Genomic DNA, 24,049 nt, shown 5'->3' with positions numbered 1-24,049 from the left:
TATTCATCTGAAGTGTAAACAAGATCCCTTTGTGAAATACAATGTTTTGGTTAGCAACTGCATTTTCCGTCCTGTGTTTGACTACTTACATAGACACCGTGGGGCTCAAAGCATGTCATTCTTTGTGCTCTGCTCAATACTAAGCACATGGTCAGTGCATGGTAAATTTAAAAAAAAAAAAAGTTACATCACTTTTATTCTTTCCCTGGCAAGTCAGAGGAAATAGGATAATCTAGCGTTCATGGGGAGTGCAAGGGAAGAATTCAAACACCTCAGGAAAGATGTTTCTTTTTGTTGTGGGCCTATTTTGGTTGGTTGTGCCTATACTAAACTGTTCTCATGTGAAGTGCAGCCTTGCAGCTCTCTGAGTAAGAGAGCCCACAGTCTCTCCTGGGCCACGCTTGCCACACGGAGGTTTTGCACTGTGGTCAGATCTCATAGCTGTTGGTGCCACTGAGTTGCTTCTCTTGTCTCCTGTGGGGCAGCAGGCACCCTGTTCCCTGCTTGGGGGTGGCATAGCCAGGAGGACATACATCTTCAAGTTTTGTCCTGATCCAAGGTGACAGTTTGTTAGCCTGTGACTCACTGTGCAAAGCTCCTTTTGAGCTAGGGCTGGTTAGGCCTCCAGAACTGCAGATTGGGCTGCAGCCAGTGTCTTGCTGTTTGTTTCCCATTGAAGGCCATCTTTGGGTTCCACAGCTTTCTGGCCTTCTTTGAGCTGGTAACATTAAGTACTGTGTTTTAATTTTTAAAGAGTTTTAGAAGCTTCAGCATGTTCTTGTTGCCCACTAGTAACCCATCCACCCACTCACCCAGATTCCAGCTGCTGGGCTAAGAGATGAGAAGTATCTCTTACAGCTTTTCCTAGCCCTCTCATTCCATTCGCAAAAGCATTTCTGGGTCTTCTCCAAAAGTCACTTCTGCTCAGCTCTTCTGGAGTTTTCTTGAGGTAATCCACATCTCTTCCTGCAGCTGCTTCACTCTGTGTATGCTGCAGTCTTCTAATCCAGCTTTTGCCTGTCAGTGTCTCTGTCATTGATGTCAGACTAAAGCGTTTTACATTGTGTTTGTCACAGGCGGTGAATACATATGTGGTAGTTGACAGTAGCTCGGCAGAAACACAATAACTTGTTAAGCCACAGTAACTCAATCGTGTGTGTCTGAGCTGCAGCTGGAAGGAGCAGTTTGGGCTGTTAACCCTTCCATGGCTTCTGCACTCTAGGTTTATGCATCTTTTCATGTGTTGGTACATGAGAAGTCACCATGTATGATTTGTGTAGATATGTCAGATGGGAAGATTGTTTGAAGGATAAATGAGAGCATTCCTTGATTTATAGCTCTGGGGGTGTGCTACTGAACAGTACATGAGGTGTAGAGAAGTGTTTTCAAAATACTATGTCCCACTTCCAGAAGTACAGTAGGTATATAGATCCTGTCTTCATCTGACTTCTAGAAATGCAACATGTTTTGAAAATGTTGCCTGTAGTTCTACTGAGGTTATATATTTTATCAAACTATTTTTTTTTCTGGAATTATGTGTTGTAGAGAAAGGTTAAGATAGGATATATTTGGATGCTATTGAGAGTAAGGTGGATCACAAGGAAAAAGACTCTTTTTGATACAGCACTTCTGTTGTCTGTCCTCTCACTGCTTCTGTGCCAAGGCTCTGTTTTTACAGAAATACAGCTAAGGGAAGTTGGTGCAGTTGTGCAGTGAGTTAACTGGAGAGCACAGTGTTCAGGTGGCGGAAGAGAGCAAGCAGGATTGATATGGGATACTCAAAAGGAAATATATCTAACTTCCCTTTATTCTGTTTGTTTTTTCTTTTCCCTTTCCCTCATCAGGAAGTTTGTAGAACTTTAGTGCCACGCCAAATTGTTCAGATGGTGAACTGTACCCCTCCTCGTCTCTGGTTTCACTGCCAGCATCGTGGTGCTGAGTGACATTTTATCTTTAGTCACAAAGTTGCACCAATTGTTTAACCAGACCTATCCTGTGCTGTGAGTCTGGACCTCTCTTATGATAATTGTTCAATTATAGCTGTGTTAATTCGGAAGATTTTTTTTAATTTTTTTTGTGATGGGGAGTAAAGATTATGCTGTTTCAGATAAGGATAACTGCAGAGGGAGGTGTAGAAATGGTGAATGACTAGAGTGGGATATAGCAGAAGTACCCTGCTTAGTAGAGTTGGCATAGCATTATAGGAGTGATGGAAGGAACAGCACTTTCTTTTTTTTTTTTCCTTTTTTTCCTCAGTAAAGAATTCCTGGGCACCTACTGGGGTGTGCTGTGGAAAAGATTGATTTAAAACTATGTGAAAGCATGATGCTGAAATACAGTGAGGAAATTTAAAACTTCACAAAATGTGAAGAAATTTCAAAGGTGAAAAACATACAAGAAGACATGGAAGGACAGGTAAATAGAAAGAGAGAAAAACCAGCCATCTGATAGTTTGTTTCCCTACGTTTGAACATTTGGTTTGAAATGAAAAAGACGTCATCAAGCAAATTGTATACATTTGTGGGGAAGATAAAAAGGAAAACAAGAAATATTAATGCAATTGTAATAGATGTATTGAAAAGATAAAACATTGATCATGAAGAATTTCACATAACCTGATATTGACTGGTCTATATAATATAAAATGGAAATAATTGTTCTTGAGAAGATTTGACTTATAATACAGGCAGCAATTGAAGATTGCATTCAGAAGGAGAAGTTGAAGAAGCTAGACTTATTCACAGGAACAAAAGAAAATTGTGGTGACCTAATTCCAGCTTTTATTGAGCAGAATATACCAGTATTGATAGCAGGACAAATTACTCTTACTGTCAGACATGAAAGCAAGATTTGTGTGATGCTTCTGTGCTGCACTACTCTTGCTTTCAAAGGGGTCTTAATATCTAGGGGACCGGTGATGCACAGGTCCCAAGAACATTAGGGTTTATAATGTTCTGAGAAACTGCTGTGACTTGTCTCAGGACTGTGTGCCATGCCTTCTGCACTGACATGTGGTGAAACCATTCCTTGAAATGCAGTATATCCTCCCATTTTTTCTGTCTGTGTAGCATGTGTATATGCACCCATGTGTGCCATGAAACTTGTACCTCATACGATATATTCCTGCACTGAATTCTCCGTTTAGGCTTTTTTGGTCACTAGTTGAGGGTGAAGCACTCCACAGTTTCCTAGGGTTTTAAGAATATTTGATGCTTTTTCAGAGTTAATCTGGAAGACAGCAACAATCTCCAAGTGCTTCACACATTTTGGTAGAAGAGCAGCAGGATAATCAGGGGCAAGAGCTACTACCAAACTGACAGTTTCGGTTGTTCTGGGCTCTGGGTGCAGGAGCCAACAGTTCTTCCATCATTTGTTCTAAACAATGATGGTACCTTTGTTTTTATGTTTCTGACATAATCCCATGTGTGACATGTAAAATATTAATCCTTCTGCAAGAGGTTTTCTCTTGAAGTACCTGTATGTATAAAAGATGGAAATCATCAATGTGGACGTCACCATGTGCTTCACTGATGTCTAAGGCTTTTTTTGCAATGGAAATCCAACCCTGTTCTTGTAGTACAAGTGCTCTTGGACAGTGAACTACCTGAAAAAGTTGGTTTTCATGTGAATGGGCCAAGCAGTAATTTTGCCCCAGATTCCTTTATGTCGATAATGAATGTGGTGTTTCACTCATGGACACAGGGAGGCCTGCTCCCTCCACCACTTCCTGCTGCATAATCTTTTCCCTTTATTCACACTTTGCACACTTTCAGCTGCTCTCTAACTATTGCTCATTTGCTAGCAATGGTTTGAAGTTTAGATGGAAATGCAAGCTGAGCATCACTTTTTAGTTTCTATTTCCGTATATAGCTCCTCAGTGTTGACTTTCTCCCCATGCCATTGTCTATTGCTTTTTGAATAAAAGCATGACCTTACCAAAGCCTATACCAGTGTCACCATTAGTTTTACAAATAGTAAGTTGGATGTCCCATTTTTCTGCAAATGCCATTAAACTCTCGCTGTCCTAAGAAGCCATCAGCCAGTTAAGCCAGTGCAAATGGCAGTAAAATGAGACAATATATTAACAGATCTTGTGTTCACCTACAATATATGCCTTACTAGCTGAATTTATCACATATTGATACTAGGCTATACCCTCCATAAGATTCTCCAATGGAATCTCCCTTGTGGACAGGGTCGGAATTGTGCAAAACCACTGTCAATTGTTTTGAAGTCTGTGACGTCTTCAAGACACTGCCTCAGCCTGGATGAAGTTTCACTTGAGGATAGTGCCTTCCCAACCTGAGCCACCATTACAGTGCAAAATAGGGAGTGTGTGTGGCATGAAAACCTGAAGCAAAAGAGAAGTGGAGTGAAGATTACAGGAGGAGGAGGTGATTGTGCAGGGAAGAGAAGCTCCAGAAAGAATAAAGAAGAAGTTCTTAGGAAGCCTCAGTGTTAAGTATATAGACAGATTGTAGCATATTTCTTCTTATTATCCTTTCATCTCTAAGACCACTGTAGTAAATTACACTAAGGCTTTGTGAGTATTTTTAATGTTGTCTGAATGGAACAAAATTAACTAACTGGCCCGGAATGATGTGTTAGGAAGATCTTATTCTCTCACATGGTTTTTATAGTACAATATTTACTGGAGTCATGGAATATCTCAAGTTGGAAGGGACCAATAAAGATCATTGAGTCCACCTTCCTGCTTCTCACAGGAAACAAAACTAAACCTAAACCAAAACCATATGACATGACTGAAGAACATTATCCAGACACTTCTTGAATTCTGACAGGCTTGGTGCTGTGACCGCTTCCCTGGGGAGGCTGTTCCAGTGACCAACCACTCTCTCAGTGAGAATCTTTTCCTGATGTCCAATCTTAACCACCCCTGATGCAGCTTCATGCCATTTCCTCATGTCCTATTGCTGATCTCCTGAGAGAAGAGATCAGCATGTCTCCTCTGTTGCCACCACCCATGAGGAAGTTGTAGATTGTGGTGAGGTCACTCCTCAGCCTTCTCTTCTCCAAGCTAAACAAACCAAGTGACCTCAGCTGCCCCTCCTAGCTCTTGCCCTCAAGGCCTTTCATCATCTTGGTTTCTCTCCTCTGGACACACTCTAATAGTTTGATGGGCCTTTTTACCCTGAGGCGCCCAAAGCTGCACTCAGTACTCAAGGTGGGGCACACAGTATTTGAGTACTAGAGAGGAGAAGGGTCTCTGCTTTAATGAAAGAAGGCAGACTGGATAGTGAGCACCCCCCTGACTGTCAGGGATTGTATAATATATGCAGGCTCATCCCACTGTAAAGTATGATTACATTTTAAGTGTTAAAAACTAACATCACCTCTAGATATTGTCCTAGCACAATTAGTGGAGATGTGTGACTGGAAAGCATGTGTAATACACATTGATGTACTCAAGTATATGTGTAGAACAGCATGATGTTCTCATTAGAATTTTTTGTGAACCTTTTTATCTACAAATTATTTGAAAAGTATTAGCATTTATTTTGATGATACGATTCTAATGAAACAAAATAAGCAGTATGAATCACATTCTGCACTTAATAGCTCCTGTCAGACGGAGGCTCCCAGTGTGCTCATCTGTTTCTTTAGGGAACCTTTTTCGCCATGCCTTTTAAAGACTTTCTCCAGAACATCTTCATTTTTCAGTATGCAGAGTCCTGAGGCCATTCAGTTTTAGTGGGGTAACCAAGTCTTCTAAACCCTTTTCACTTACACTCCTATGGTACAAATTATACTGTTCTTTCTATGCTGCTGTTGTACTTCTAGGTACAGTCAACAGCAAATGTTGACTTCTGTCAGGCATTGCATCTCTGTGTGTTTCTTCTGTCTTCTTCTTTTGTCTTCTTCTATGCTCTGTTATTCTCTGTAAGTGCTGTTTATTGCATATTGTGGTCAGCATTCTGCCAGATCCATCTCAGTGCACTTAATTACACTGTGTTGAAGAGTAGCTGAGTAGTTAACAGAAGAGCTCACAGAGCCTTGCTGTACTTTTTTTTTTTCCTCCAGCATGAATGTTGGATCATTGAATATCATTTTGGGTTGAAATTTACCTGAATATGTTTTACTATTCCAAAGAGATTGCACAATGGCCCTGATTAGCAGCAGCATTTTGTAATACCACTTAAGGCTTTATCACAGTGGAATACTGCCAGTAACAGTCTTTAATTCACTTATATGTACCAATTCATTTCTGTCAAGTTTCTATTAATTTCTTTGCTGTTTTACTTTGTCCCTATCCCCTATATAATAAGACAGGATTTCCACATTTATGTAGCCGAAATAAAATTTTTAAAAAATTAGAATCTTCAGCAAATTAATTGTGGTCCTTTGATTTGAGACAACTATGCCATCTCTCCATTTGCGTTCACATTTAATCCACTTTTCACAAGTTAATGTGTTTAGGAGAAGCTAGGTGGGTCAAGTAACTAAGGGGCACTAACAATTTTACTGGCTAATTTAGATAAGAAGTTTCAGGATTGGGTTAGCTATATTCAACTGCAAAGTGAAAGGTAGGTGTAGAATTAAACCTGTCTGTGTTCATGCACACACACTTGTGAAAAGCCATGCTATATTCAGCATTATTTCTATCAGAATGATGACCAACCTTGATTACAAAGGTGATTGCCAGAGATAAAGAACAAAATTGCTGTGTGCACCATTTTATCTGGCATCAGTTTCACAGTTTCAGCTCTAAACAGTTGGGTTCAGGGTTGGTGTTTCAAATTTGTGTGATGGTTGCTGTTGAAGCAGATCCAACTATATATTTGTTCTTTACTTTTCATTGTTAGGATTGGTGCAAAACATCAGGAGTTACGGCAAAAGCAACTGAGAGGTCTGAGTGATTATTCTATTGGTCCTGGAGGACTTGACATTGATGACGATGAGGTGGATCCAAATTATGCCAGAGTAAACCACTTCCGAGAGGCTTATCCATCAGCAAGCATCTACAGGCCATCATCACCAGCAGTAGCAGAAACCTTTGTATATCCACGTGATTCTCCTTCAGCACCAATGGAGAGGGAACATTTGGAAGGACTATATGCAAAAATAAACAAGCAGCACTACCCACAGATTTCCGGTGACAGGTAATATTGCCACTTGGCATTACATAAAATGATAGGTTAGTGGGGGAGGGAGCCTGGGCCTTGGCAGGGGGCAGAGGAGTCAGACATGGGACTGTTCAGATGCCCCAAACCCCTGTATGTACTGACTAGAAAGCCATGGATTTTCTCTTAACCAAAACCATGATTTGCTGCAGCAGTAACCTCAGAGCATCTGAGCAAGGCAGCAGTCAAACAGAAATCATTAAAGAAAAGTCCATATTTCACAAACAGAATGAGTGAACTGACTCCAGTCCAATTCCTGCACTGCTGAGAGAGTGTTTTTTCCTCTTTCAATTGGGAAAAGTTCTTACCCTGCAGCAAAAATAATCTCAATTTTCAAGATCCCCGTCGATCCTGCTGATCATCAAGTGTCTATTAGTAACAGGTGTTGTATGATAGTATTATATATTGCATATGTTTATGGCTTAGTTTTCCCCAGCTGTGTGATATTACACACTTTCAATTAGTTTGGGGAGAGGACTGGAAATCATGGCATTTTTATGCAGGCTGTGAAGTGTGGCTTCACAAGACTGATTGCCTTTCATGGCCTTTCCAATAACTAAGTGGGAAGGAAAGAACAATTTTTAATCCTTACTGTCAAGCTTCCAGCATTAAAGAAAGATGGTCAAGCTTTTTCCCGGGTTAAAAGGAAAACAGAAATTCCTTTGAGTTGATGATGTACCCACCATTATGATGATTTTAAAATTGGTTGCTTCTGGAATTTGGGGCTAAAAGAACATGAGACTTCATTACTATTATGGCATTAATATATCAATGTTGGCTTTTTCAAACCAACATATGAGTGTGTGGGCAAGATATACAAGTGTATGTGAAAAGAAGAGCTGACAGAGGACAGACATGGGGGACTTAAGGAACTGTACATGCTTTGAGTTCATATTACAGTGTGTAGTGTCTCCCTATAGCCTCAATCTGTGCTATGTAATACCACACTCATTAATTTTGGAGAAATATGTCAGCACAGATATAGGAGTGTTTCCAGTTTGTGGCGTCACAGTACTTTAAAAACATCTACTGAGTCATTGTTATAAATAGTAATAAAACACTTCTGACATAAATCTAAGTTTGTAGTAGGGAATGGGCCAAGTACCTCTCTTTTTCACCTAAATCCGGTATGGTAGAGTTCTTTCCAAACATAATGACAGTGCTTTTTTCTTTCTTCTATGTTATTAACTCTTCCCCTACTGCATGAAGTAAGAGGTAGTGATCCTAGCTTTTTGCCAGCTAGCAGGTTTCTCTTCCTAGAAAAGTCTTGAGGCGATTGTCACTGCAGTCACACAGAAGTTGTAGTAAAGGGATCAGAAACTGAGTTTGTACTAACTCAATAAACCAAGATCTCAGAATTCCCGGAGGGTGGGAGTCTAAATTCAGGTTTGTGTATCTTTGAACTATAAATTGTGTATCTTTGAACTCTGCTGGAGTAAGGCATTGTTATAAAAGTTGTTTCATAATTTCAGTTTAACAGAACTTTGTAACTTTACATTTTAAAAATATCATCAGTTTTGAAGTGTAGCCTATAGATTGTCTTTCCATGCAACAAAAAGAAATGCTCAGTCCTTTATTCTGGCCTCTCTTACTTGATCAATTGTATTGTGGTTTTGATTACACTGAATGAACTCTTGACTTGCTGTTGAGGTCCCAAACAAGTTTGGATTTGGTGTTGGGATCCTGGATTTCGGTGTGAATTTAGCTGTAATTGCATGATAACGTGATAACTCAGTGAAAAACTAAAATGAAAACATCTTACAGACAAGAAAAGTTACCTCATAGCTGAGCCCATGATCAGAATCATGCTGAGAGGCTGTTACATCTGTGTTGATTTTGTACTGAAAGACCAACACTCCCCAACAACTTTACATTGTTGAATTTCTCAGGCTTGTAGAGGCTGTTTTACCAGATCAGGAAAAAAATAGGAAATGTGGAATTCTTATTAGGCTGCCTTTGTTCTTTTTTTAAATCTTTATTTTCTTTGTCTGAGACAAAATGGTGTTGTTATTCACCAGCAGAAATGTGCCAAACATGAATAATTCTATGTGAATTTATGCAGTGGGTCGTGAGGTCTCAGCCAACAGTTGTTGAATAAAGTGGCAACTTCAGGCAAGGAAATCTTTCTGTGCTAGAGAGAGATTATTGAAAGGAGAAAGAGATGAGGAAAGAAAAATCCCTGGATAACATGTTAATTAAAAAAAACAACCTGCTTTCAAGGGTCAGTTATGAAAACTACCTTGTCTGCCTCAAAATGATGGGAAAGGGCAATAATGGATGCTTATAAGCCAAACCATAGTTATTTTGTGTTTGTAGGGCTGAACATTTATCAACATATTTGTCATGTAAATGCTTATGCTTTGGTCTTGCTAACACGTGTGTGCCTTCTCTCAAAGTTTTGCTATTAATTTTACTTTAGATGGATGGCTTTTTCTTCCACCCATGACTCTCAAGTTGTAATATAGTGCGTGGAGACTTGATCAGTGACTAAAGTAAATGGGGTTAGGGGTAGAAGGGGGATTTGAACACATAATCAATTACTTCATTTTGGTCTGAGAATTCCAGTTATGTGCCATTATGCTGGAGAATTAAAACTCATCATTTGAAACAAGACGTTAATTTTTATTTTATATTGTTTTTGCAGACTAATGTATTAGCACAATTAATGCCTTTTAGAAGTCAGAGGCTATTTGTAAATATGAAGCTCAGTGGTCAGAGAAGAGCTGTTCACGGTTTGCGTGCACTTACTTCACCTTTTCTCATCACCAGAATCCATCAAGTGTTCCTTGTTCATTCTTTACAGTAAATTCACAGTTTAAACTGAGAATGTCCCTCCCTATGCAGAAAAGCAATAGGTTGCACATGTATGAAGTCTGTTGCTGTAATCATTATGAAGTATGTTTGCTGCCTCCAACACCGCTCCTCAGGGCACACAGAGACCTGCTTCACATTGCTGTTTATGTACTAACATCCCCTTACTTCCACTTGCATCTGGCATCTCAGGGGCTTTTTGCTTTGCGTTTTTGGGGGGTTTGCTTTGTGTCTTATTTGCAACTGTTGTGTAACGTTCTTCTGCACTGCTTCACAATTGTTGATTTTCATTCCAACGATGACTATATTCAGTGAAATAGAAGTAATTTTTTGTGTATATTTTGCTGAAAGCTTTGGAATTCTTAGCTAAGAGAGGTGCTATATAAATGTAAATTGTCCTTATTAATGAATATAACGAAAGCATTAGCATGATCAGTGTATTCTGTGAATGTTAAGTTGGAGTGGAAAAAAAAATTAGCTGGCAAAATCACACATTTCTTTGTAAATCAAGCATTTTTCTGTTTATTTCTAATTAGCCACAATTTTCTGTAATGCAAATGGCATCCCTAAGGATGGTGCAGCCTGCACAGCCACCTTGTGCAGCTGGGGAACTCTCAGGGTCTTTGCCTGAGACGCTGTACGTTTCCCAGCCTGTGGCAGAGGCTGCGTGATCTGTGGCCCATATGTTCCTGAAGTGGGTGGCAAGTCACATCTCTGAGTTTAGTCATCAAGGCTGTGCCATGACAGTGCTAAGTTGCACCATGGCAGAGCCTAGGTGTCAGACCAAAGCCAAAAGAGCAGATGCACAACACTATTATCACTTAAATGTCAGGCATGTCACACAGTGCAACCCTTTCTCACATTTCAAATAAACAATTTCCTCTTTTTTCCTCCTGTGAAGATGGTGCTGTCAAGTATATCCAAACACTCCGAGTACATCTCTGGAAAGGTTCTAGAGACTTTGCTCAACTTATTTTCTCAGCCCAGAACTATGAAACACTGAAAGTCTGATGCCAAATTCATTGCCAAGTATGATTCTTCATTTATTTACGTATCTTATCTTGGGGAATTTCAAAGTGCTGGTCTAAAAAAGAATACATTTTTCCTTTGTTTAGGAAGAATAGATTCAGAGCTGTATCTTGCTGCAGTTTTAAAAAAATTACTAATAAAAAACCGGCACTGTTTTATTACGTAGGAGTAAAGTCCACAGCCCCAGTCTGATCCAGCTTTTTTTTTGTTTTTGAAGATGCTGTGTTGGGTCCCACTGTGCAAGATCTTAATTTCTACTATGTTAATTAATTAATTAAAAAATGGATCTTCTTTCCTGGGTGAAAGTTTCTTTCTGGCAACTTGCACTCTTTCAGAATGCTCAATCTAGCAGCATACAGAGTTGAAAATGGGAAAACGAAACCCGCATCTCTGTGCAACCCTAACTATATCCATCACATCCCGCCCTCAGAGCTGGCCAGAGTCAAGAGTGAGAGGGGCATGACTGAGCAGTCTGCCTCTCCCTCGAAAGGGTAAAATTGCTGTGCGTGTCTGAGGAATCAAATGGCAAATGTAAGCTATCTGTAAGCCTGAGAGGAGAGTAAAAAGGGTCTGGAATTGAAATTTAGCAAAGGGAGCCTTTTTTAGTGAAAGACTAAATGCTTGTCTTTTAGGCAGGTGTAGGCTATTCCCATCCTGCTCATACAAGACCATAGGAATTCAGAGCTGCACAGGAAAAGATTTGTTCAAAAAGGGCAAACTAGGGTTGCCCAGATATGTTACTTGGCTCTATATATCTCATAAGCCAGAAACTGAAGTTTTCTTGTTCTCAGTTCAGAGTACCGTGGGCATCGCTCATTGTGCAGCCATTTACAACACCTTTTGTCACTGACTAGCATAAAAGCAATGCACTGCTGTAGGAATGGATGGTCCTTTACTCAGGAATGATTATTCTTTAAGATGGATATCATGGAGGCAAGGTGGAAACTGAATAAGGCTGTGTAATGCCTACGTGCCCTTTACCGCTGTGCCTTGCATAACTGTGGAAAGAGAATTATGGCCATGCATTGGCCTATTTTGATTTACAAAGTGTGACAAGTACAAGCAAGGTGTGTACTCTCTCTTACCATATAGCCTCTTCCACTTGGTATCCTAAAATCATCTGTGCTGTTTCTGTGTCCTATACTACTCTACATCCCTGTAACTCTCCTCTGATTCCTCTGGAATTTATTCTTTCTGAAACATACCACAGGGCCTTCTGAACCTCTGGCTGCATTCTGGTCACTGTTCCCCATAATGTTAAAACCAGAAACTTAATGTTTGGCCACTAGTTCCACAGGAGTGTAGATTGTGCTGTTTGGAGCTACACTTGTACTGTGTTTTTTTATCCTAATTCTACCAGCAATTTTCTTCCTCAGAAAGGATAAATGGGTGCTGCATACTCCCTGCTAATTAGGGGTAACATTGAGTAACTGGACCACCTGGGACATGTTTAAACTAGCCTTGGGACTATTTCCCACCTATATTGGGGGGAAAAAAAAAATTCCTGATAGCATTCAAGCAAAACTACTTTACAGTTAGAGTTCACTGTGCTACTTCCCAGAAACCCCTCATCCAGATCTTTTAACTTTGGGACCTGAACCCTATCATTTCACTTCTCATGGAAACCCCAAATTTCATGGAACTCAGATGACCCTGAGCACTTTGAAGCATGTCTAAGCAGAAGGAAGTTGTCAAACTGCTGCTGCTGCCATGTAATGTGTGCATGCTTGTTCGAGGCCATGCATTCTTCAGCAGAAATAAATTCTGTCAGGAATAGTCACAAATCTGCCTGCGTGCATCCTGCCTGCTAGGGTTTGCATTTGGATCACCTCACTTATTGACAGATGTGTAAAATTTTATATACTGCACTCCCACAACTCCCTTGTGACTATCCTGCTGCAGATGCTGGTGCGCCTGAGTTTTGGCAGCTGTGTTAAGCATTCAGGTTTGTCTTGGGTTTTTTCCCCTCCAGCCCTGTCTCTTGTTATGTGATATATTACTGTATGGAATTATTTTACGTTAATTCTGCATATTTATTGGTAATGTCCTATTCTTTCAGCCGTTTGGATGCAAATGCAAAAGATAGGTCCCTGGAGAGAAAGCCAGGTCTGTTACTGGAAGATGAGACCATACCAGAGAATACAGAGGGAAATGCAGATGGTGTTGTCAGCCTCTTAAATGTACAAATAAAGACAAAATGAGATCGTCCATGCAGCTGGAATGAAATCATATGGCCTTGCATGTGTTCCTGCCACAGAGTGTTTCCTAGTGTGAGCAAGAAATGCTAAATTCTGTCTTATGCAGGATGTTGTTTGACCAAAACCTCATACTTGTTTTTTTAACCAGTAGCAGAATGTGTATTAACTTTTCCCTACAGAATGTTTTTTTTAACAAAACACCATTTAATTTTAAATGCTAATACGTGTGTGTGGTTAATTAAGAAGCCAGAATTGACTATAAGGCTGGTAAGCTCCAAGAAAGAGAGAGGAATATCGTTATACTTCTGCTCATAGATAGCTATTTGTGAACCAGCTGATAATGTGCAAAATTAAAATTTCGTAAGTGGCATTTTAGATGAATGGTTAATGGCTGAAGATTAATTAAACTGCGTTGTTCAAAAGAGAAGCTGTTAAAATCTTGTTTATGGGCCACTCACTTCCATACTGAAAGTGCAAACCCTAATAGCATTTGGTATTTCCATTTAGTAGGCAAGCAGTATAACTGCATGTTTTTCTTGAACAAAGAGGTCTACTTTAGTGGATACACAGGATGGATGGATGGATGGATGTAGCATTGTGTACTGTATTTTCTTCTTCCTAGTTAACAGTTGTCTGGTAGCAGTACAGAAAGAGGCATGCATTTCCTCTGAGAATTTGGTAATCTTAAATAAAATTGCTAAATCTTATTTTAATTAAAGTGTAAAGGATATGATTAAGTCTGATGTGGTTCTGTTTTCCCACTACTCTCCAGCAGTCTGTTCTACTTCATACACTTTAGGATTTTCAAAATAGCCAGCTTTTCATTGCTCCAGGTTGTCTTCTGTCAGAATGAGTCTCTTCGGCCCCATCATTAGCCTTGCTGAGTTGCTCTAGCTAAGAAAAAAAAAAAGTAATATGTTTCAGTCAGGTTTATTCTGTACTGCAGTTCTGGTTAAATGATGAATGTGAACCTAATCCCATTTCCCCGACTGAAGAGAAACAAGCAGAAGGTCATTATGCTGCTCACAGTTGTGAGGCTTGTCCTTCCAGCAAGTCCTTTGCCAAGAAACTGTTTGTTTTTCTTTTGTTTTCCCTTTCGCTCATCCCAGTTTCCAATCTTTTTATTAACCATCTCCTGTTTTCTCCCCCAGCTTCTTGCCATCGTCATTTTGCCATATGATCTCCTAGCTTCTGGATACGTAAGTCATTCAGAGAAAACCCTGGTGACTTGGCCTTGTCCAGACTTTGCTGTGCAGCCCACTGTAAGACAAATCTATGTTGCTGATCTCAAGGAGCTCACACTCTTTCCAAATGACTTTTCAAAAAAATCCTCAGCTAAGGTCTTTTCTAGCTGCTGCTAGTTAAATGGTAGAAAGGGATTCTTTCATTGTAGAGATAATCTTGGTTTAGTAAAACCGACAAGAATATGAGGGCATGGGGTTTTGTTGTGCTAGACTTTTAAGTCTGTGAATATTATGAATCTCTGTTTTTTGGAGGTGGAAGATTTGGACATGAGGAGCACAGTCCAGTTCATGTGTATTAGCACCTGTATGTTTGGACTCCAGGTGATGGACATGAGCTCACAGCAAGTTCTGTTTTGACTTCTTATTTAGCTGAATAAATTATTTATCAAACTATTCTTAAAAAATAGTCAATGTTTAATGGGACACAAAGAATCATTTCCCTGAAGTCTGAAACTGTGGACAAAGGGTATAAGTTTGGAAGAGGAAGAAAAAAGGTTTATCACTGGACTGCTTCAAAATGCTAATTAGCTTCAGTTAAGAGTAATGATACCTGTCTAGTAAGGATGGAGAAATAACTCTTAGATGTGACAGGGGAAAAGGACATAGACTGACTGGAGCCATGAATGAGAATTTTTTTCAGCATCTTCACTTCAGTTTGAGGTTGTCTAAGGTCAGTGGGACCTGTGCTGACAGGTTCCTCCGAGTTACAGGTAAAGCAATCCTCAGCCCTCTTCCTCATTAAAGCAGGGAGGAGCATAACAGAGTCCTAGGAATCTTCAGGCAGTATCCCACAGCTTATCATATATTCTCAAAATACTCAGTTGGTTTTCTTAGATCGCCAGGAAAACCGCTTAAAGCAGTTGAGAAGACTGCAGCACAGGGAACCATGGGGCACACCTCAGAACTACCCGCACTGCCAGGTTATGCTGCCACCAGGAACAATGCAGTGGCTCTGGTAGGGTTTTCCAGTATGACTGCTCATGTCCTGGCAAAGTAATTAGCTCTGTGTGGTACTCACACAGCTTAACTGTGTAGTGGAAAACTTGCAATGGAAACTGTTGTTGTCTCTATACATCCATAAGATGTTGACAGAAAGTAAAGGTAAAAGCATGAATTGGATCTTTTGGGTAGCAGAAAACTGTAAAAACTGATTGTGTTTGAAAAACTGAAAATCACTCAATATTGTGCTAGCAAAAATATTGGGAGGACTGATGAGATGTGATGGAAATGGCTTAATAGGCAACAGGATGCTGAATAAAAAGAGAATAATTGTGATTATTGTCTGACAGCTGTGCAGAGTGTACAGTCGATGACAAACTCTAAAGCGTGCTATTTTTCAATCCATGATCACAAGTCCACTGGCACAGCCAGTAATCCAAGGGGTCACAGTAAGCCAAGAAATAGTTTATTGTTTCATCAGCTTAAGTCTTCTGATGTAGTTAAGTTGGTATATACTCTGAACCTCGGTGACTGTCCATAACATTCCCGTGAGGAGACCTGGCGTCTGGAGTACATCTGGAGTCCACATGTACTGTGGCTAAGGAGCAGTTTCTCTGGCAGGTCATGCAGCAGCAGAGCATTTGTTGACATTGATCAAGGTATCGGTATCGATCTTGGGATGGTCTAAGAGAATTGTGACTGTTTTGTGGAGAGTGGTGTTAGATTGTTATAGAAAATGAAAGAAACAACTTGTCTTAAACTACATTGTGGTCTGCATCTTAGAGAAAGTGAGGTCTTTCATTAGGACAGAGGGACATGAGAAAATGATGTTGCTTCTCTCTTTTTATCACTAACTTGTCCTTGATGTCTGGAGACCATTTTTAGAAAGCAGTAGAGGGTGATTGCATGAAAGATTTTATTCTCTTCAGTTGCCTGCAAAACAGATAGCTTCGTTTTTTCTTTCTGCCAAACTGAAGCGGAGAAAACCAAAGAAACAGCTCGTGATAAAAGATATGCAAGAGGAGTGTGAGATATCTCTAGAAAGTGCTAAAATTGAAATAAATATATAATATTCTTGTAGAGAAATAAATGTTCTCTTAATTTATTTTTCCCTTTATTGTTTCTCTCCAGTTTCCTACTTGTGTACCAGTAGGTCAGTGTGACAGTTTTGCAGTGTCACAGCCCTCTGTTGAATGTGCACTCTGGGGGGTTGTTAGCCCCTTCCCTCCAGTGACTTGGAAGCAGTAAGGAGGAACAAGAAAGGGACAACTAATGTTTTAAAATTTCAAACAACATCTTATCATTCAGTCTTTGACCTATATTTATGGTTTAATTCCTTCAATCACTTAATTTTAATCTTAAATAAAATTGTTCAGCATAATAGTATCTTAGGGGCATTTCTTCTCAAACCAGCTAGAACATGTCCTTCTGCTGTGGAGTTTATCTGTTATAAACACTTCTGCCCTTAGGCTTAGATCCCTTCTTGGTCCTGGATATGGTTATTACCTTGTAAATGGGAATAAACCGTAAACGATCATTATGGTATTTACATAAATGCATGTAAAACAATTACTTTGAGACTGGCGTGTAAGTTTAAGCATGGAACACGTTTCTAATGCAAGTATTGTTCGTGGCCTGGCAATCGAAGAATAAGCAGCAGCAGCGCACCTTCAAGGAATGGAAGCATGTTCAAAATGCTATCGGTCTTGTGGCAAGGTGGGGAGAGGGCAGCTGTTTTCTATGCCTGAGTCACCATAATGCTCAATAATTGTCTGAAAGGATTGCTTTAATTGAGCACTTGTGTGCTGTAAGTGTGCTGCAAACCAGGGGACCTGGACTGCTTCTGCTCTGCTCTCGGATAATGACAGAGGAGGCCTTCTGTGGCTGCAGTCCTTGCTTTACATGTCAGCAGATACTTCCATAACATGGCAAGAGAGCGTGAGGTTGTGGAGGAGGATTGGGAAACAGCTTCAGAGTAATAAACCTGTTCCTAATTGTTATTGATTGGTAGTACACAAATGACAAGCAGTCTGTAGTCCTTCACCTGAATAAGGTATTTTTTTTTTTGTTCAGGTTTTTGGGGGGGGGGGGGGGGGGGGGGGGAGGGAACAAAAACAAACAAACCAAGAGGCAATTATTTTGTGCCTCTGTATACAATGGCAATGTTTAAGCAGCAGCTGCTTCAGAGAGGGGGAGAGTAAAGGGGACTGGGGGGAAGGGATTGATCTTTTCCTCCTTTTCTCTGTAAATACCACTGTCTGCATCAATGGTGATGCTTTGACCTCCTTACTATAGAGCTTGAAAAGTCTCTTGCACTTAGTGACATGTTCAGGCTCCAAAACTGAATAGGCAGAAGTCTCATTCTCTTTCTTTGAAAGCTGCTACGAACAGATCATCAATCTAAACATGATAAGTGCTTGAGAATTCCTCCCAAAATTTAGACTCATTAGTCTGAGTACTGGTATTTTTTACATGTCTGTATGGCTTCTGGAATAAGAGAATTCTTTCATACCTTTTTGCATTTATTCTGCACTCTGCCTGCTATCTCATTACTATTAGCTGTGGCAAATATACCAGATGTCTGAGCAGCTTCATTGTTCTGTTGTTTTTCTTTTCAAGACCCTAGTGCATAGATAGATGTTAATTTCTCTTTTGTGTTAAAACTTGCCTCTGAGGAATAAGATTACCAGTGTTCAGACTTTGGCCAGTAGAGATATTGAGGTCTTATATCTTCTGAACTATTTGTCTCAGTGTTTCTACTAGCTCAGTGCATTTATAGTAGTCTGTTCTTCTGTAATGCCCATGGAACCTTAAATTAATGTCCATTGACTTTAGCAAAAGAGTTTTAACATGTTTTTTAAATGTTTTCTTTATTCCCAGGATTGAGCAATGATACACAAAGACACCTGCTCTTCCAAGTGGGTGGAAATTGAAAATTGTGCCAAGAAAAATGCTGTTTCTCAGAAAAGATCAAAATATGCATTGCTTAAAGTTTTGCATAAACAAAATAGATTATGTAAGGTTCATGGGCCCTTATTTGGGATGAGATCACTCACTCATGGGTCCATACCTTTTCTACTATCAGTACTTTTTACTTACATTTAAAAAGCCCTGCATGAACTACTGGTTTCCACACCGACTTCGAAAAAGATTGTTAGAAAGCTACAGGCACCGTATCAGCACAGCTCCCATCGGAGCCACTGTTGTGCTTGAGTAACACAGCAGTGGTTCCAGACCTTTAAGAAAACACGTTTCTTTAAAATGGGTCAGGAAACAACAGATTGATTTACAGGTAAATAACATGAACAACTAGGACCTGACATTTTTTTAAAAGTACAATTTGTATAGTTACATAAGCTAGAAATTGTAAATTTATGTTGCACTGTGTGAAAAGCAAATGATAGCATGTGGATTTGTGTCTGCTGCTCAGAAAGATGACTAATATGCAAGTCCTGTTTCCACCAAAGTAATTGGCAAAATCTCTGTTGATTGAGATGGGAAATCAGAATTGATTCGCCTGCCTGGTTCTCCCTGAAAGAATGAAGTGATATTTTCTTTTCTGTTTTATACTTATTAGTTTCACAGCCAGGTTACTGTAACTTGATCTTTTCTGTCATACTTCTCCATGACTGTTTTTGTTAACCACTTTTATTACCTTTTGGTCTGTTCTTCGCATCATGCTATTGACAAAACGAGTTTTACATTTTTTTTTACCCTGAAGTTTAGAGCACAGAATATGGAAAAGTCTGAAACATTAATTGGACTAGACTGCAGCATTTAAAGTAACCTATTCTATCGTCCATTTACCTCCCACATGAAATGAAAACTCTATTTTGATCTGAACTGTCACAGATAATTTCTGCACATAAAACACATCCAGAGACAGCTTTCAAATGGAGTTGTCACTTCTTATTTAGCAGGCTGGGGACTCTCTATTGTTGTCAAACCCTCTTTACAAAAGCATCACTAACACACCGATTTGCACAGTTGTATGTAAGACGGGGAATGGTTGTACAGCTTCCATGAAACAAAAATTGTTTGTAGCTGCTGGAATCCTCTGCAGCCAAACTTACCCACTGCTTAAGAGAAAATTCCTTTCTTTTATATGTACTCTTTTCGAGCAGATCTTCATACTGTATGCTGGTGTGGGGAGGGGTTGTTTTTAGTGTAATGAGGTTTTAGTGGGAATAATGATGATTAACATTTAAAAGCTGGTAACCAACATTCTGTTATTTTCCTTGACCTGTATTGGACCAAACGTTTGGCTTTAATCTCCTCACAAATTTCAAGAATTCTTAAGCAAGTGCAGTGGGAATATCTCTGAGCTGTGAGTACAGAACTGCTGCCTCAGAGTTTATCCCAGCCAAGATGCTAAGGCAGGGCTGTAGGGCACGTGTTTCCAGGCTGCTATTCTGATGGTGGCCAAAGTGACCATCTGGTGAGGCCGGCTGGAAGACCCAGCTATGGCATCACAGAAGACGACAGCTTAAAAGTTCAGAACTACTGTTCTTCAGACTTTATTTTTATAACATTCAATTTACCTTCAAACATGATACATTTTCATAAAATAAACTTGCCTTCTGGCCTCGCTTGTATTCTTATAATGTTATGCTATTGGAATGTGCAGTTAAATAGTAGTGATGTGTGATTTTTATTTCATTTTCCTCACAAGGTCGGAAAATTGACCAGGATTAGGGGGTGAAGAATTTGGTTAGTATGATAAGTTGTCTTTTATTGCTGTCTCCACAACTACTTATGGAGGATTAAACAGCAAAACACAAGCTGGCAGAATGCTCTTCTGACCTAATTCTGCACCACAGCACAGATAGGAGACTATCTGCTGATCTATCTGATAAGCATGACTTTGTCAAATCCAGATGTATGTTCTGGAGTGAAAGGAGTGAAACACAGATGAGGCCCAAGAGCTGGGGTCTTACATTTTCTCCAGCTGCCCGAATTCTTTAAGTGTCTTCACTGCTCCACATGGGGCTGGGGTGCAGGACTGGGAAGAGGGAGGGAAGCTGCCTGATGCAGTGTGGAATCTACAGAAAAACAAAACTAAAGGCTAAAGCCTTAAACATTGCTGGTCAAAGCGAATTGCCTATTTTAAGGACTATATCGTCTGTAATGATGCAAGAGATAAAGACTGGAAATCACATCCTGATTTCTAAGCTGTATGGCAGAAGATTTGAGAGTTCTTTGTTCAGTGTGTCTCAAACTCCTTCCTGGAGAGTGACATGATGGGGAGGGGTTTTCTCTGTTCCCACTTCTGCCTGTAAATGTAGTGTATTCATGAATCAATTTTAATGGCTATCCCATGGGGAGTAGTGATTTAGATGGGGGGGAGGGAAGGGTAATTTTGTGCATTAATAGAGGATATATTTAATGCAGAAAAATGAGTGAAAGAAAAATCTTATGGTCAGTGTCCTTAAGTTAGTGATAGAGCACATCCATGAGGTTTTAAACTTTGACATTTGCAGAAAAAATATAGCAGATGGAAGCGATCTTTCCTTCTGCCAGTTCTTGGTGGGCTGGTTTGCTTTCCTCTCTAGGTAGGACAAGTGTACAGAGCTGGACTGGATACAGCATACCCATCTATCTCCTGCTCCAAGAATGGAAGCTGTGATCCACATTTGTGGTTGGTTGGCAAGCTTATAAAGCTGAGGACTAGAGAAGTGAAGGGATGTTTATCTTACACTGTAATATCCTACAGTAGTAATTTTGTAGGCTGCAGTCTCACAGGTATTTTGCACTTCTTACAGTTACCTGACACGAAAAAAAGCTTGATCCTGTTTGTCCAGTAGCTCTATCATGTGCTTAGCTCTTCTAAATAAAAAATGTATTCTGTCTGTAGTGACTTTAAACAGCATTGAGGCTCACAAACTCTGAAATTGTCTTTGCAGCCTGTGTAGGCATGTTACATTTGCCTCCTTCCAAGTGTCATTGTCAGGCATCCTGCGGACCAGTATTGTTTCCCTATTATCTTGTGCTCCCCCACCTGCTTTACTGTTTCCGTTGCTCTGCATGGGAACAGGACTGTCTTTTCATTACACATCTCTGCAGAGCCTATTGCAAGGAGAGTTGTATCTCTGGTGGAGATGTTGCAGTGGTGTTTTGTCTGCAGGTGTTCCTGAGGCAGTCTTAAAGATTGAAGGCCATCCCAAAATTATGGGGAGGAAAGAAAGATATCTGTCAGAATCTGGAGTGGGGCCATCCCAGCCGACATGGTTTAGTCTGGCCCTCACTACAGAATTTGAAAAGATCTGTACCTTCATGTATTTGTCTGACCTTTCAGACACAGCATATGCCAGTTCTTCCCCTGTGGTCCAAACCAACTAGCAAGTGACCTGCTTCAATCCAAAGGTGATGTGTTTAGGATAATACTGGTGTGTCCTCCTGAGAGCGCAATACCATCCATAAAAACCCAAAGCTTCAGAGCTTGCTTTTCTGCAGGTCTGCCTTCAAAACATGAAGAAAATGTGTCCTGCAGCAATGCCAATTACTGACTCTTGAGAATATCTCTAAGTAGTCGTCACACCCTCATTTCAAAGGCAATATGTGGGGCCATTATCTGAGCAAATACAGTGCATGTCACTGAAAATCCATTGATGATGATGAATTCTGGTTACTGATGACTGCAGCCAGATACAGAATGGTGAGTAGAGGGTAAAACATTAGCCCTTAAGCTCTGTAAGTTGTTATCTGTAAACAGGTCAGGGTTTTGTAAGAGCTCAAGGGAAAAACAAAAAAAGAGAAAGAAAAGTGGGAGTCTCAGGGAAGAAGTGAGGAAATAAGGAGACAAGGAAAGAAGGAGTAACAACACTAAACAAAGCATTCTTGGGGGGAGGGGAAAAGCAGATTAAAAGATTTTAAAAGGAAAAAATTAAGGAATGAACAGTGACAGGAGCTCCTCTCTTTGCAGACTGGCAGAAAGATGTTTGTGTGTAGAAGAGTTAACTCAGGTTTGAAAAAGTCCAAGAGTTACTGAAAAAGTTGAATGGCTTGGTTACTTAGAAACCTTCAAGGAGAAACATACAGGAAAACTATGGAAAAAATACGCTGCTAGAAATATTCTTGATGTGCTGTTGGATGAGTGGATTTGTGTTTGAAAATGCTACCATGTCAGTATTGGTTTAGTGTCCTGAATGTCATTGTTAAATGGAGTTAACTTGTATGAATCTGAAAGAGTTCAAGATTCTCTTTTTTTAAGTAACTTCTGCTTATGTGACACTCCTATATGCCACCTTTCAGTAAAAAATGTGGAATTCCAGAGATACGCCAAGGTTTGATAAAGTTACCCTTCACTAATACAAATACCTTTTTTTGGAAATACAGGCAGTTTCAGCTCCCCTCATTTTCATCAACTGGTGTAAGCACAACATATTTTGTATACTTACAGTGGAATCTTAGCACTAGAAGCAGAACACATCTTGATTTGCAAAATAGGGATGGGTGATACTTCCCCTACCTGCTTCCCTGCTGGATAATACCCAATGAGTGATTATCCCTTGCCTGTGCCATCGCTGACCACGGGAAGTGTAGCCAGCTGTCCTCCATAATGAGCAAAGGCCCTGCAGTGGGTGCATTTGAGGAGCTGCAGCTGGGGTTCTGTGCTGCCCTTGCTGCAGTGCCTCCATCCACTGTTCCCAGCAGAGCTAGCAACAGGGACCTTGGCAAACATTCTCCCAACAGGGAATTTCAGGAGTGATCTGAAGCTGCAGTATACATGTGCCCTAAGCATCAATGGTGGATTTTTTTATTTATTCATCTTGTTCATGTTACCAAGTAGAGGCAACAGAAGAAGGTATTTGTTTTTTGGTCTTGACTCAGAATACCTTTGCCATTAACGACTCCGTCTGCTCAGTCTTTTCTGTAGCACTCACTTGTCAGCTTTGACCATGTTCCCCAGGGTGAGATTTCTTCTCATTTTATAATGAGGAACAGGATGTTCAGGTTTTTCTGTGTGTTGCCACCAAAACCAATATTACAGCCAGACTCAGCAGCAACGATGGCAACACGCAATAATAACCATCCCACATGTGATTTAGATTAACTGCTCTTCTGTTTAGTTCATATAATGCTTCAACAAATGATCTGATTTGCTGTTTTCACGTAATCCATCATTAATTCTTTGAGTTACAAAATTACATTTTTTAGTAGCAGATGGAGAGAGATGGGCTCCCCTTCCTTCAGAATGGAACTTCACTTTCTGACTGCAGCTATGTCACTTTATTTATCTGGTTTTTACTTTAAATGTAGTTTCCTTTTACAAGTATGAGGATTTTGGGGAGCAGTACTGCTTCTATTAGAAATGTTATCTTTAAGGCTGCTTTTAAGCATAGGGGAAACTGAGTAGTAGTCACTGGCTGCAGACCTCTGGCTCTGGTGGTGAGGGGGGAGAGGAGTGGGTGTTTTGGCAGCATGCGCAGACTACCTCCTTCTCCATCTGAGGAAGCTGCTCTTCTGGCTGCCAGAGAAGCTTTTGGGCTCTTAGAGGACAGCCATGGCACCCACATGGCTCCCATCAGTGGTGGCAGCAACAGGAATAGGAGCCATAATCTCAGCACTCTTCTACTATGGGCAGTGCAGGAGAGCAAGTAGGAGCTTTGGGAAGTCAGAATTGTTTCCAGCGTTTGTGCAAAGGGAGTAGAGGTAGAGAGTTGCACGAAGACAGAGGAGGCTGTCT

At 40.2% G+C, this 24,049-nt stretch overlaps 1 protein-coding gene across 1 annotated transcript in view; it reads left to right on the top strand.

Annotated features, from left to right (window-relative positions):
* The window catches only part of PARD3B (par-3 family cell polarity regulator beta), a 398,190-nt gene that overhangs the window by 310,365 nt on the left and 63,776 nt on the right, over positions 1–24,049 (top strand). The window contains exon 20 of the mRNA XM_027636917.1: positions 6,825–7,121. Coding sequence (XP_027492718.1) covers positions 6,825–7,121 — 297 coding nt within the window. The remainder of the gene's footprint in view (positions 1–6,824; positions 7,122–24,049) is intronic.

This window comes from Corapipo altera, unplaced genomic scaffold (genome assembly GCF_003945725.1).
Source record: "Corapipo altera isolate COAL_440 unplaced genomic scaffold, ASM394572v1 45, whole genome shotgun sequence".
Classification (NCBI taxonomy): Eukaryota; Metazoa; Chordata; class Aves; order Passeriformes; family Pipridae; genus Corapipo; species Corapipo altera.
Note: the sequence above shows the minus strand (reverse complement) of the source record. Positions and strands in the feature narration are given on the sequence as shown.